Consider the following 14,243-nt stretch of genomic DNA (forward strand, 5'->3'; position numbering starts at 1 on the left):
GGAAGGAAAGTAGTTTCTGTTTTTAAAAACACTTCTTGGATTTATGCTGTCTACCCTCCATTTCTTTTCAAACAAGCAAAAAATAAATGTAAGATGTGCCTGTTAAAGATGATTTTGCTCATTCTAAAATAGTCATTTCAAATATCATATTGAAATAGCCATTTTGCAATAGGTCTTACTGATAAGCCCCTTTTCCACCAAACGTGGAACTAAAATTTTATGGGAAACTGGAAAAGATGGCACCGAGGTATCCAGTATCCAGTATACCAGTATCCTTTTAGGTAAATGAATCTCATGACGCTGCAACACTACAACCAGTCTGTCCACCAACTCAAGTCCTGGTTCAACATGTTCTTCTTATTACTTAAAAGTGACCGCTTAAGTCAGTGTCGACATATCCATGACGACGACATATGGGATTGCTTTTTTCAACATAAAGTCGGTCTGTTTACGTCAATGTGTGTTGTAGTATTAGTAATATCGTTATTGTTATTATTGCTAAGCAGCTTGAAACGACAACATAACTACTGTCGAGTTCCACAGCATTAAAACGTACACACAGTGACTTCCTGTTCAGTGTAAAGTAAGATTCAAGATATGGCAGTATTTGCCTGCAGTAACTAACAAAATGCACTCATCCATCCATCTATTTTTATACTGCTCATTCGGGCCACGGGTAAACTGGAGCCCAGCTGACTTCAGGCAAGGGGCAGGGTACACCCTGTACTGGTCACCAGCCAATCACAAGGCACCTATAGACAAACAACCATTCACACTGACATTCACAACTATGGACAAATTACAGCCTCCACTTAACCTTATATGCATATTTTTGGAGAAAACCCACGTATGCACTGGGAAAAGATGAAAACTCCACAGAGAGATGCCCAAATGAATATTCAAACCCTTGTTCGGCCCAAAATGCACCCATTTATTTATTTATTTTTAATTGGTTAGCCACCGGAAGAAAGATTTGTTCATGCACAAAAGTCATTGTTGTCAAGACATACAACAAAATGTTCATAATAAAAATAATAATAATATCATTAAAAAAAACAAAGAATCAAAATAAAAGATATGCATAAATGTGTCCAAAATATCTCTCTGCCGAAAGTCACAAGTAAATTCAAGATTCAAGAGTTTTATTGTCATATGCATAGTAAAACAGGCAGTTATACTATGCAATGAAATTCTTATTCTGTAAGCAATAACTAGTTTAAGGTGCAATGTCGGTTATGTCAACCACCGGTTACGTTGACCATGAGCCAGGCTGAGGGACCTCGACATAAATGGGTTCCACTGTATACAATACAACAGTTTGTTAAATGTGACTCAAATAATGAATAAAGCAGAGTAACCCTTGTCCCTCTCCAGGTCCAGTCCCGATGTGGCAGTAATGAGAACATTCTTAGAGCTAGTAAGTATTTTTGCAGTTTCGCCTTTCAAAACCAGCATGACTTTCTGGTGCAAAATGGAACTTAAATTTGTGCGTCTGTGCACGTACTCAGGCCACAGTGCAGTGGACATCAGCAAAGTGGCACGACGTCATCGCATGTCCCCGTTTCCACTGACATCAATGGACAAAGCCTTCATCACTGTTCTCGAGATGACTCCCATTCTAGGAATTGAAGTCATTAACTACCGAGGTCAGTGCAGAATAGAGCACGTGATGTGTGCACTGATTAGTATTTGCATCACCATATGCACATTCACATTGTTAATTTATAACTGTACCTCTTGTGGTGTTTGTCTTGTTGTTAAATTAAAATTTGGAAATGATTCACACGCTCTTCTCTCTAGATGGTTTGGGTCGAGTGCTCGCTCAGGACATCTATGCCAAAGACAACCTTCCTCCATTTCCAGCCTCTGTTAAAGATGGGTATGCTGTAAGAGGTAGGCTGTGGGAAACTGATAATGTATACGGTTGTGGTGAGAGGTTTACAAGGCTGTGTCTCAATTTGCGCGCTTCCGCACTTATTTAGCCTTTTGAGTGCATAAGTGCGGTCACACTCAGAAGTACGGCAAGATGCAGTGCACTGTCAGTATCCAGATGTTGCTCTCAAAATGCCTCTCAATGGTGAATATGGAGTGATGGACTAACTTCAGTGAATACATTACACAGTTAAAAAGGAGAGAAGAAGAAGAGCAAGCGGGTAAATATTGTGATCGTCATTTTCGGTAAATGCGACTAAGGGATTTGGGATAACACTGCACTGTCAAAATTTTTACCGTCAGGAACCAAGTAGACAGTGTACACAGTACAGTATACTCATTGAAGCATATTAATGGCAGTATGTCACAAAAGTGAGTACACCCCACACATTTCTGCTTAAATTTTATTATATCTTTAATGGGACAACACTAAAATGACACTTGATATAATGTAAAGTAGTCCGTGTACAGCTTGGATAACAGAAGGGGTGTCATGATACACTCAGCTCATGAGACAAGACGATAAACAATATTGTGTTCACGAGAACTAGTAGAGAAGATATTTTAAGTCACATTACTTTTAAGAAAACTACAAGGACAAATTATTGGACCGATGAACAGACTTTTCTTATTAGACTGAGTCACAAAACAATGCAAGTACATTTTGAAATGTTTTTATAACTTTGCAAGCATGATCTAAGCACGATACTTTTAACTGCTGAACTTTTTCACAAATTGACAGCCCTAATTAACATGTTTAATATTTTGAGGAGACAGCAAATTTGTAGTGCTGTCAAAGCTGTACACTGACTACTTTACATTGGGTCAACGTGTTGTCCCATGAAAAGATATAATAAAATATTTGCAGAAATGTGAAGGGTGTACTCACTTTTGTGACATACTGTATAGGGTTGCAACTAACGATTATTTTGATAACCGATTAATCGGTTGGTTATTTTTTGGGATGAATCGCTGAATCAGAATTTTAAAAACACATTTCCGCCTTTTTATTTACAAATAGAAGATTTGAACTGACTATATCCTCTTTGTTACATCTAAAAAAAATTCTGCCATAGAAAAGTCAGACAGTCGTATGTTACCAAGAGGACATATTGTTGTTTTGGATGCGTGAGTTTCGTCAGACAATGTGCACGTCACATACATCGTCCAAGTGTGAAAGCTAATCGAACCATACTCAAGTGCACTCCAAGTATCCAGTTTTTTTTTTTGTTTTTTTTTTAGTCTGAACGAGAGTACAAGTGTGAACAAACCATAAATATCACATTCATTTGTTCCTTTAATGATCTCTGTTCTTTTTCCTGATTTTACAATGGGATCTGTATGAATATTGGCTTTTCAGTTGCCACCCAAGACTGTTGTAGTTTCCATGGTCAATTTAATTTACCATGTATTATTGTCCTGTAGCTGCTGATGGCCCAGGAGATCGCTTCATCATGGGAGAATCACAGGCTGGACAGCAGGTCAGCCCTTGTACATTCTATGGAGCAGCGGAGTGTAGCCAGGGCTGATCACCGTGAGGAAAAAAAACTAAAAAAAAAAAAGAAAAACAATATATACATATACATTATTTAATAATACAATTATTAATACACTGCTCAAAAAAATAAAATACCAAAATTATCAATGGAAATTAAAATTATTATTATTATTGTGGGTGTCTTGCTGTCCACATGTTGTCTATTGTATTTGCACAACAGCATGTGAAATTGATTATCAATCTGTGTTGCTTCCTAAGTGGACAGTTTGATTTCACAGAAGTGTGATTGAGTAAGTGTTCCCTTTATTTTTTTGAGCAGTTTATATACATAATTTATGTATTATTTAAAATTTAATGTAGTGCCAATTTTTTTTCATTTATGAACTCAAGTACTATTTTTGGGTACCAATCACGGTGGTAGAGAGCTTAAAGGGCGGAGCTTGACACTTGGCACAAAAGAAAGAAAGAACTTTCACTCTCATGTGACTCAGGCATGACAGTGATCTAGCACAGTTTAAGCACTTCATTTTTCCAAACTCTGAGATTTTCCCCCTCATTTCACAAAGCCGAAAATGGCGTCAGAACATTATGGAGGATAATTCGGGGTACACTGAAAAGAAAACATTTTAAAAGTTGTTAAAAAAAAAAAAAAAAGCTTTTTGCTATGTTAAAAAACATTTTCAAAGTATTGGACTCAATTTACATGCAATTTTTACAGAAATTGCCTGCTCTAGTTATTGTATAGTTGACATCATACTTCAACAGAAATGGTAGGATGCAACACGTTTGACCTTAACCAGATAATTTGTGATGACAGTTTTAATGTGACTGTGCATCTTTGCAGCCCACTCACACAGTGATGCCAGGCCAAGTCATGAGAGTGACCACTGGAGCTCCTATTCCTTGTGGTGCTGATGCTGTTGTCCAAGTGGAAGATACAGAACTACTGAGGGAGTCTGAAGATGTAAGCGCTCCACAGTTTGTTTGAAGAGATTAAATGTGCTGTGTCACATGTAATGATATTGATTCTGATGTGTTACAGGGCACAGAAGAGTTAGAAGTGAGGATTATGGTCCAGGCTCGACCTGGGCAGGACATCAGGTAAAAAAACAAAAAAAAACCCAATCAAAAATAGCTTGCACATGGATTTAAGTAGGTGCTTCTGACTGTCATCTGGTTGTACAGTAATCCCTTGTTTATCACGGTTGACTGGTTCCAAACACAAGCGCAATAAATTAATTTCCGCTAATTCGGATTCCTTATTTATAAATCAAATATTTTCATAGTTAGAGCATAGACTTTCTACATACGGTTTTTAATATTATTAGAGCACTCTCGACATAGAATAACACCTCTATATTCAGCTTTACACTCATATTACCCAATATAGTAGATATGGTCAGACAAAATAATTTAAGACATAATAAGACTAGTGCTCAATGTGTTTCAATAAATGTGTCTTGGAAGTTTGGACAGGAAGTGACGTCGGGGATTCAGAGTTGAGTTTTAGCTGGAGTATGGCCACAACTGTACCCCGTTTTATTATTATGATTATGAAGCTGTGCGATAATTCAAACCTGCAATAATTGTTGACGGCGATTAAGTCTGGTGCGTGTGTTACTAGTGACACCTAGTGGCCAGTGTAGACTACAGTGTAGACTACAGTTCATCGTACATCATTTAATCTTACATTTAGTCATTTTTATGCTTGAAAATGCTTAATTTAGGCCAAGAATATGGACGATTTGCTTAATCTGCACATTTTTTTGACTAATCATAGGCAGTAGTCAACCACGAAACAGTGGTCATTCATACATTTTTGAAAAAACACGATAGAGGGTGTGATGTTCGAACCGTGAAGTGGCGAGGGACGACTGTACTTCAAAAATAGTAACCACCTGTAATTGTCTGTTCAGGCCAATAGGTCATGACATCAGGCGAGGGGAGTGTGTGTTAGCCAAAGGAACACACATGGGCCCATCAGAGATTGGTCTACTCGCTACAGTGGGAGTGACTGATGTCAGTGTGCACAAGTTCCCAGTGGTGGCTGTCATGTCCACTGGAAATGAGGTGTGTGTGCGTGTGTGTGTGTGTGTGTGTGTGTGTGTAGACACACATACACGTACAGGTGTTCTGGATTTGTCTAGTGTTTACTTTGTTGTTATAAATTAACTGAATTTATTTGATTAAAGCTGCTGAATCCAGAGGACGACCTCCACCCTGGGAAGATCAGAGACTCGAACCGTTCCACTCTGCTGGCCACCATCCAGGAACATGGATACCCCACTATCAACCTGGGTATTGTTGGAGACAAGTAAGATTACATTTAGCATAATACTAGGGTTGGGGCGATATGGACCTTAGCATGTATCACAATATTTTTGGGATCCATCCATCCATCCACTTACTACCGCTTATCCGAGATCGGGTCACGGGGGCAGCAACCTAAGTAGGGAGTTCCAGACTTCCCTCTCCCTGGCCACTTCGTCCAGCTCCTCCCGGCGGATCCTGAGGCGTTCCTAGGCCAGTTGAGAGACATAGTCTCTCCAACGCATTCTGGGTCTTCCCCGAGGCCTTCTACCGGTCGGACTTGCCCTGAACACCTCCACAGGGAGGCGTCCTGACCAGATGCCCAAGCCACCTCATCTGACTCCTCTCAATGCGGAGGAGTAGCGTTTCTACTCCGAGTCTCTCCCGGATGACAGTGTTTCTCACCTTATCTCTAAGGGAGAGCCCAGCCACCCTACGGAGAAAACTAATTTCGGCCGCTTGTACCCACGATCTTGTCCTTGGCCTGACCATAGGTGAGGGTAGGCACGTAGATCGACTGGTAAATTGAGAGCTTTGCCTTTCGGCTCAGCTCTCTTTTCACCACAACAGACTGATGTAGAGCCCGCATCACTGCAGACGCCGCACCCATTCGCATGTCGTTCTCGCGTTCCATCTTTCCCTCACTCGTGAACAAGACCCCTAGGTACGTAAACTCCTCCGCTTGGGGCAGGATCTTATCCCCGACCCGGAGGTGGAACTCCACCCTTTTCCGAGCGAGAACCATGGACTCGGACTTGGAGGTGCTGATTCTCATCCCAGCCGCTTCACACTAAGCTGCGAACTGATCCAGTGAAAGTTGAAGTTCACCGCTCGATGAAGCCAGCAGGACCACATCATCTGCAAAAAGCAGAGACTCAATCCTGCAGCCACCAAATCGGAACCCCTCAACTCCCTGGCTGCGCCTACAAATTCTGTCCACAAAAATAATGAACAGATTCGGTGACAAAGGGCAGCCCTGGCGGAGCCAGAGTCATGCAGTCGGATGCTGTAGAGTCGTGTCAACTAAGACACCTACAGCATCCAGGGCCTTAAGAAACTCCAGGCATCCACCCCCGGGGCCCTGCGACCGAGGAGCTTTTTGACAACCTCAGCAACCTGCCGATACCTGTCAGCTGCTTCTGAGTCCCATGAGCCAGAAAGGCCAGACAGGACTCCTTCTTCAGCTTGACGGCATTCCTCACCATTGGTGTCCACCAATGGGTTCTGGGGTTACCGCCACGACACGGACCGACCATCTTACGGCCACAGCTCTGATCAGAACATGGCCCATTCAGACTGTCCGCCACCTCTCTCGGAACATGGTCGAAGCTCTTGGGTTGAAACTCCTTCTGACAGGGGACTCTGCCAGTCTTTCCCAGCAGGCCCTCACAAAATTTTGGGCCTGCCAGGTCTGACCGGCATCGTCCCCTACCATCAGAGCCAACTTAGCACCAGGTGGTGATCGGTTGACAGTTTCACCCCTCTCTTCACCCGAATGTCCAAAACATATGGCCGCAAGTCCGATGATACGACCACAAAGTCAATCATCGAAGCTAGCTTCTGTAGCAGAGGATTGGACCGCCAATGTCCCCGCCTTCGGCTGCCAGCTCACTCTGCACCCGACCCCTTTGGCCCCTCCCATTAGTGGTGAGCTCATTGGAGGGAGCACCCATGTCGTCTTTTCGGGCTGTGCACGGCCGGGCACCATGGGTGTAGGCCCGGGCACCAGACGCTCGCCATTGTGCCTATCCTCCAGGCCTGGCTCCAGAGGGGGGCCCCGGTGACCCGCGTCCAGGCAAAGGAAAATGTGGTCCAATAGTTTGTTTCATTATAAGGGTCTATTGAGCCACTCTTCGTCTGGTCCCTCATCTAGTACCTGTTTGTCGTGAGTGACCCTACCAGGGGCATAAAAACCCTCGACAACTTAGCTCCTAGGATCATCGGGACACGCAAACTCCTCCACCACGATAAGGTGGTAGCTCAGGGAAGAGTATTTTTGGTACATGTCACGATATGACGACGTAATTAAATTCAGCGGAGTCTTGTATAAAAAGCTACAAACCTTAACCCATATAATTCAATTAAAAGTAAGCTTACATATGACATTGTGCAAAGAGTGTCCAAAGCAAGCAAGTCTATTCCAGTTATTGAGCTAAAATATATGGTGAAGTCGCTCGGCTATTCCACATGTCTGTACTACATCTGCTTTATCGAAACCAAACCACTGCCATATTTAGTCTACGCTTCTCCTTCGCCTTCAACCATGCTCATTTTCTCTCTTTCTCTCTTTTGGTTATTTTGTTGTTTGCTGTCACTACCCTCAATGCAATTGGTTCAACTTGGTTCAACGCATGTGCAGAACTCGTCTACACCCGGTCGACCTATTTTTCGGCAGTCACATGTTAGGCATGTGTAATCTACGCCGTCCGTCAATCTGTTTTTCATTTTTTTTCTTATATCATATCCATGGTGCAAGTGGACAATTTATAAGCCCTCTTTTCATTGTTCCATAAATTATTTTATGTTTTTTTCGCCACTGAAAAAACACAAAAGCACTGCCTTGGAAGATATGTTTGGATGGATGGTATTTCTCCATTTAGGAAAAAAAAAACTCTAGATTAATCCATCATTGCACTCTGTTTATGGTTGTTTACATTTCATGTGTCTGCATTTTATGTGTTTTATTCTATTTATTCATGTATGTTATATGTATCCGGATGTGATGTTTACATCTGCGCTACGTGCATTGCATAAGTTTTTACGTAGCTCAGTCTTGGTGGATGTCATAAAACGATAGAAACATCCGCATAATAATAATAATAATAATAATAATAATAATAATTAATAATAATATTGTATGTTTGATTGTATAATTTCTTGTTTTGCTCCAGTTTTAGTTGAGACTAGCGCAAAACGTGACTTGACTTTTTGACTGGATAGTGAATTAAAACAAGAGCAATTAGTAATGACCTAGCAAAGGCTATACTGTGTAAAAGAGTTTGTACATTTCTCATTATATCTCCTTTTTTAAAATTGCAATCAATTGCATCTTTCAACATGCATCTTTCATTTGACGTTTAATGTATCATAACTGTATGTGCAGCCCTGATGACCTGCTCTCGGCTCTCCATGAGGGAATCAGTCGGGCTGATGTCATCATCACCTCAGGGGGTGTGTCTATGGGAGAGAAGGTAACCTCTGACCTCTGACATGCCAACCACATCCACAGCGCTTATTTTTTATCATTCAGGATTAACCACTGCTTAAATTTACTGTCTAACTAGGACTACCTGAAGCAGGTACTGGACATCGACCTTCATGCTCAGATCCACTTTGGCCGCGTCTTCATGAAGCCAGGGTAATCTATTGATGAGATATCATTTTTGTCTTTATTTATCATATACTGAGTGTTTTTATGGTTTTGATGCTGATGCTGCTGCTGCTGCTACTACAGCCTTTACTGTTTTATCTTGCACAAGCTCAAAAACAAGTGTAACAGAATTTCAATATACAGTCGTCCCTCGCAATATCGCAGTTCAATTATCGCTCCCTCACTATATTGTTTCAGAAATTAATTAATAAATGATCACTGTTTCTTGGTAGACTACAGTCTATTATTAGTCAAAACATCTTGAAATACAAGTATATGTGGCATTCTGGTGACAGTAATGACACAAAACATTGAGACATTACCTTACATTACATTACCTTAACGCTGCATGAAGTCATGAACTCAGACATGGCATGTCTGACGTGATAGAATAAAATAAGGTCCTCCTCCCATTCCATGTGCAAGTGGTAAATATTTGGCTTCTTAAGTTAAGAAATACATTTGTGGTTAGCTCGCTAGCTTGCCAGCTAGGAGCGGTCTTGAGTCAGTCCCTGCAGCATAAGAGTTGAGCAATGTGTTGTAAAGAGTAATTGGATTGAATTGTAAAGATGACTATATGGGCGTTATGTCATGTCTACAGGGCACTAATAATGTTGAAAACGGTACATAGAAAGTCATAAAAAGGTTCTCTGTGGTCTAAAAATGAAAATATTTCATTCATTAACATTGAACCCTATATCGCAGAAATTAATTTATTGTGGTCAGGTCTGGAACCAATTAACCACTATGAACAAGGGACGACTGTAGTTTTATTTCATTTTTATACTTGAGTTTACTTGCATTTGCATTTGTTGCAAAAATGGTCTTTGTTCCTTAAGAGTACTTTACTGAAGCTAGCACATTGTTATTATGTCATTTGCGTGTAACATGAACTGAAAAAAATCTTTTTATCTGTCAAGTCTCCAAGGTGTCTTTTGCCACGATATGGCACAGATCGTTGAGGTGTAAGGTTTGTGAGCTTAGTACACATTTAAGTCATCATTGATTGGTACTTTATTAATCTGCAAGATAAATTCACTACATTGTTCCCATTGTTCCGTTTATGTCAAATCAACAGTCTTAGATCTCTTTACTTGGCGTCTAAGGTAGCTGTGGTCAAATGCCAGGTATCTATTCTGATCACTTTAATTCAGAGAAGAAAAGTACTCTGAAAAATGTTGTTACTCTGATAAAGCATAATGCATATCTGTTTCAGGCTATGATATTATATACTGTATAAATGTTAATAATATAAATGTGATGATGTGTTTCTGTTTTTAGTCTTCCGACTACCTTTGCAACTGTTGACATTGATGGAGCACGGAAACTCATCTTTGCTCTGCCAGGTAATACACTTACAGTGAAGGAAATAAGTATTTGATCCCCTGCTGATTTTGTTTACCGCCTAACCAAGAGTTGAGTTTTTTGATGTTTGATGTTTGATGTAACAGAGAGAGAATATCAACTAAAAGTCCAAAAAAAACATGAACAAAAGGTTATAAATGAGGTATTTTCTGTTTGAGTGAAATAAGTATTTGATCAGCCTACCAGTCTCCAGCCCTTAATCCCAAAGAAAATTTGTGGATGGAGCTGAATTTCTTGAGTTTTCAAGTGACATCCCCCATATATCGCCAGGGTTTTGGGGAGTGTCTGTAAATTGAAGTGGACCAGTGACATGCGGTGAGGTTCATGGCTAGTGAGGCACTGACTCTTTTGGAGTTTTTTTTTTTATGTTAATACAGTTGGCTCATTAAGAGTATAACAAGAAAAAGATGGGAATAATTCACTTTGGTCTTCACATAGTTTTCAAATACTTCTTAGTTCCATTTATTTGATGATTATTTTTTTTTATGAACTGAAAAACATTTTCGTTCTTACCTTTTTATCACTATATGAAGTACATGCACCCTATCCTTCTCTGGGAAAAGTTCTGATACTTTGGTGTAAAAGTCTGCTCACCTCCCGGTGAGATTTGTCATCCATCTTGGCAGTCAAATTCATTCATTCATTCAGCAGAGCAAAACATATTTTGCATTTTATCAAATGAGGTTCATTTGGTCTGTCATAATTACACTCTAAACAGTTCTTTTTTTCAGACCAGTGTTAGCTAGTTTTTCATACCTGACAGGTTTGACTGCTCACTGAGTCTTCCTGAGAGGGATGTTTCTGTGAAGTGTCTTGTCAGCTGATTTATAGGACGTCTGCGCTGTCTTCCTGCCAGTGAAGGCAGGGCAACTGCGCCATCTGCTGTCTAACTTCTTCTTTAGGACCCCATGCCAGGTGTGTGAGAGTAAAAAGGCCCCCTTGGCCTGGTTTATGGTCCTGCGGGCACGTGTCTGTATTTCAATTGCCTCTTTGATCCAGCGGTGGTGTTTGTTGTTCTCTGTCCCAATGATGTTTGCTCCATTTCCAATCAATTTACTCTCACACACCTGGGATGTGGTCCTAAAGAAGTCTAAGGAGCAAAATATTAGAGACACTTCTCAGTGTGATACATATTAAGTGATTATAATTACACACCCCTGTAATGATAAACAATAAATTTAATGAATGCCTCTCTGACTGCGTCAATTAAAACGGAACATTATAGTCTTTGTCTGAGGAACATTTTTCATTGTGTATGTGTATATGTAAGAAGAAAGGTATTATGGCACATGTGTACACTATCCAACACGGTTTGTGATACAATTTGGTCGTCTGTGCCCATGCATTTCTAGTTTTTCCTTTGAACATTTCCTGTGAACGTTTGTTCTTGCAGGTAACCCAGTGTCTGCAGTGGTAACATGCAATCTCTTTGTGATTCCTGCCCTGAGGAAGATGCAAGGCATTTTAGACCCCAGACCTACAATTATTAAAGCGAGGGTAACACACTTTCTCTTTCACACGCACACATTGAGAATCAGTCTATGTTCAGTAGTTTCATCTGAAGTACAGTAGCTCAACATTCTTCTGTTCAGTACAAAGTAGTAATGGAATAGTCTAATCTTTGTACAATAGGGGTGTAACGGTACATGTATTCATCATCAGATTTTTTTGGTACAGCACACGATACACATTAAGTGAGGACAGGAAGCATGAGTGTCACATGTCTACTCGATAAACAAATACAGTGCAGTCATGGCTAGCGATAGTGCCCAAGATAAGCCAGACCCTGGAGACCCTCATTACCAAGTAATCAATGCATGATGCAAGAAACACTTCCTGTCTTTCACTTTTAATGCATAGCATATGGCTGAAGTCTCCGTACCAAACATCAGAATTACGCATGTACCATTACACTCCTACAGGACATGGGTGTGGATATGTTGTGCACACACATTTTCTCTGTTATAATAATATTACTCCCATTCATTGATAAGACCAGGAAGTCCTTATAATCAGCATATCGTATTTTAGTAGATACACATTGTATTTTTCCAGGCACATATTTTGTTCTTCACAGTTCGGAGGAGAATAACTTTAGTAAAACCAATAAATGTTTGTGTATATTTATGTTTAGCTTTCATGTGATGTGAAGCTGGATCCGAGACCGGAGTACCATCGCTGTATTCTCACCTGGCATCACCAGGAGCCACTGCCTTGGGCCCAAAGCACAGGTGAGAACATGCATGCACACACACACTGAAGCAAACAAAGTGTTGCATCAAAACTATTATTTTTAATGGTTAGTGGTTAATGGTTAATTAATGTTAATTCATCTTTTTAGATTTTCTCATTTCCATTTCCCTGTATTTTTGTCACAAGACTAGACATTGCGGGAGGTCATTATATATACCAGTATAACGTAACAGTCTGACTCACGGTGTCGTCTTTCAAACACTTTACTAAAAACACTAAATTCATCACACAGCAACTTAACACAACACTAATTATATAGAAATATACAAACATGTCCCAATATGAGTTAAAAAAAACGCACCATTTTAAATTTTTCCCATAAGGCATTACATCGGAGCAATGCATTCATTGGGGCACTGCAATGACGTCAGCTTCCCTCTGGGCTTTGTACTCCAGGGCCTTTGGCTCCATCTGGTGGACAGAAGCAGCATTGCTGCACCATCCACCATTTTCTATGCTTTCTATGCCTCTCCAATGTAATGCTTTTCTCAAATTAAATGCATTATGGGAAAACTTTACAAAGTTGGTGTTTTTTTCATATTAAACTCCTATTGATACATGTTTCCATATATCTGAGGTATAGGTTTGAGTGTTAAGTTGCTGTGTGATGAGTTTAATGTTTGTAAAATGAAACTGAGTCAGACTGTTACATTGAGTAATGACCTCCTGTGATTTCCGATGGGTTGACAAGCTTGTTGTGAGTTTTTTCATCGCTCATGATTGGCTCCTGTCAAATAAAGAGCTGACTGGTCCTCACGGACTTGTGCACGCCACAATATGCCACTTTATGACATGGTCACATGGGGGTTATACACCGGTGCGGCTTATACACCGTAATTTATGGTATATCACCAAGATGAGATGCAGTTTTTTCTTGTGAAATATATATAACTTCTCAGCATATCTACATGTGTTGGTTTACAAGTATGAAAGTGGCCCTTGCATCCTTTCATTTTTCAGTATGTGACCCTTGGTGGAAAAATGTATAGTTTTACTTAATAGTTAATATTTACTACTCATTTAGTGCCACTGAAATGAGATATAGGTACCAACGTGTCAACTGTCACGATGGTGTTACGCTTGATGTTAGTTTTTCTTCTGCACAGATGACAATGAGCACCTAGTTAAAATATTCAGGCCGAAACGCTCAAAAGTTTAGTTCTACTTCCTCTCAAAAGATGCAAGTGCTTGAAGATGATATAGTCCAAGTAATGACTTGTAAGTAAAGTCGCGTCACAACACAGGCACAGAGGTCTGACCCTCTTTTTAAACTTTATTGCCAACCTTAACACGCAAACAGCAGTGCTCAGTTCCAATTTTATTCTTAAACTTGCACACAGGTTTCTTAGTCGCTGTCCACACTTGACTTCCTAGTTGTGAATTTTATTTCATATTAGTGAATGTATTACTTAGTTATCATTTTATTTATATTGTTGAAGTATTTAAATTACAATGCAGTCCAACTGGTATGTGACAGAATTCTGTAAAAATAAAAAGGCATTGTTTTTTAACAAA

General features: G+C 40.1%; 1 protein-coding gene across 2 annotated transcripts in view; it reads left to right on the forward strand.

Moving 5' to 3' along the window:
- Nucleotides 1–14,243, forward strand: part of gphna (gephyrin a) — a 36,388-nt gene that overhangs the window by 16,219 nt on the left and 5,926 nt on the right. For both annotated transcript variants that reach the window (XM_054796438.1, XM_054796439.1), the window contains 13 exons: nt 1,375–1,417; nt 1,509–1,646; nt 1,801–1,893; nt 3,358–3,413; nt 4,275–4,394; nt 4,473–4,531; nt 5,347–5,500; nt 5,623–5,744; nt 8,844–8,931; nt 9,025–9,098; nt 10,392–10,456; nt 11,869–11,972; nt 12,610–12,706. In XM_054796438.1, the coding sequence (XP_054652413.1) occupies nt 1,375–1,417; nt 1,509–1,646; nt 1,801–1,893; nt 3,358–3,413; nt 4,275–4,394; nt 4,473–4,531; nt 5,347–5,500; nt 5,623–5,744; nt 8,844–8,931; nt 9,025–9,098; nt 10,392–10,456; nt 11,869–11,972; nt 12,610–12,706 (1,213 nt within the window). The remainder of the gene's footprint in view (nt 1–1,374; nt 1,418–1,508; nt 1,647–1,800; nt 1,894–3,357; nt 3,414–4,274; nt 4,395–4,472; nt 4,532–5,346; nt 5,501–5,622; nt 5,745–8,843; nt 8,932–9,024; nt 9,099–10,391; nt 10,457–11,868; nt 11,973–12,609; nt 12,707–14,243) is intronic.

The sequence above is a fragment of the Dunckerocampus dactyliophorus genome, chromosome 13, assembly GCF_027744805.1.
Source record: "Dunckerocampus dactyliophorus isolate RoL2022-P2 chromosome 13, RoL_Ddac_1.1, whole genome shotgun sequence".
In the NCBI taxonomy this organism is placed as follows: domain Eukaryota; kingdom Metazoa; phylum Chordata; class Actinopteri; order Syngnathiformes; family Syngnathidae; genus Dunckerocampus; species Dunckerocampus dactyliophorus.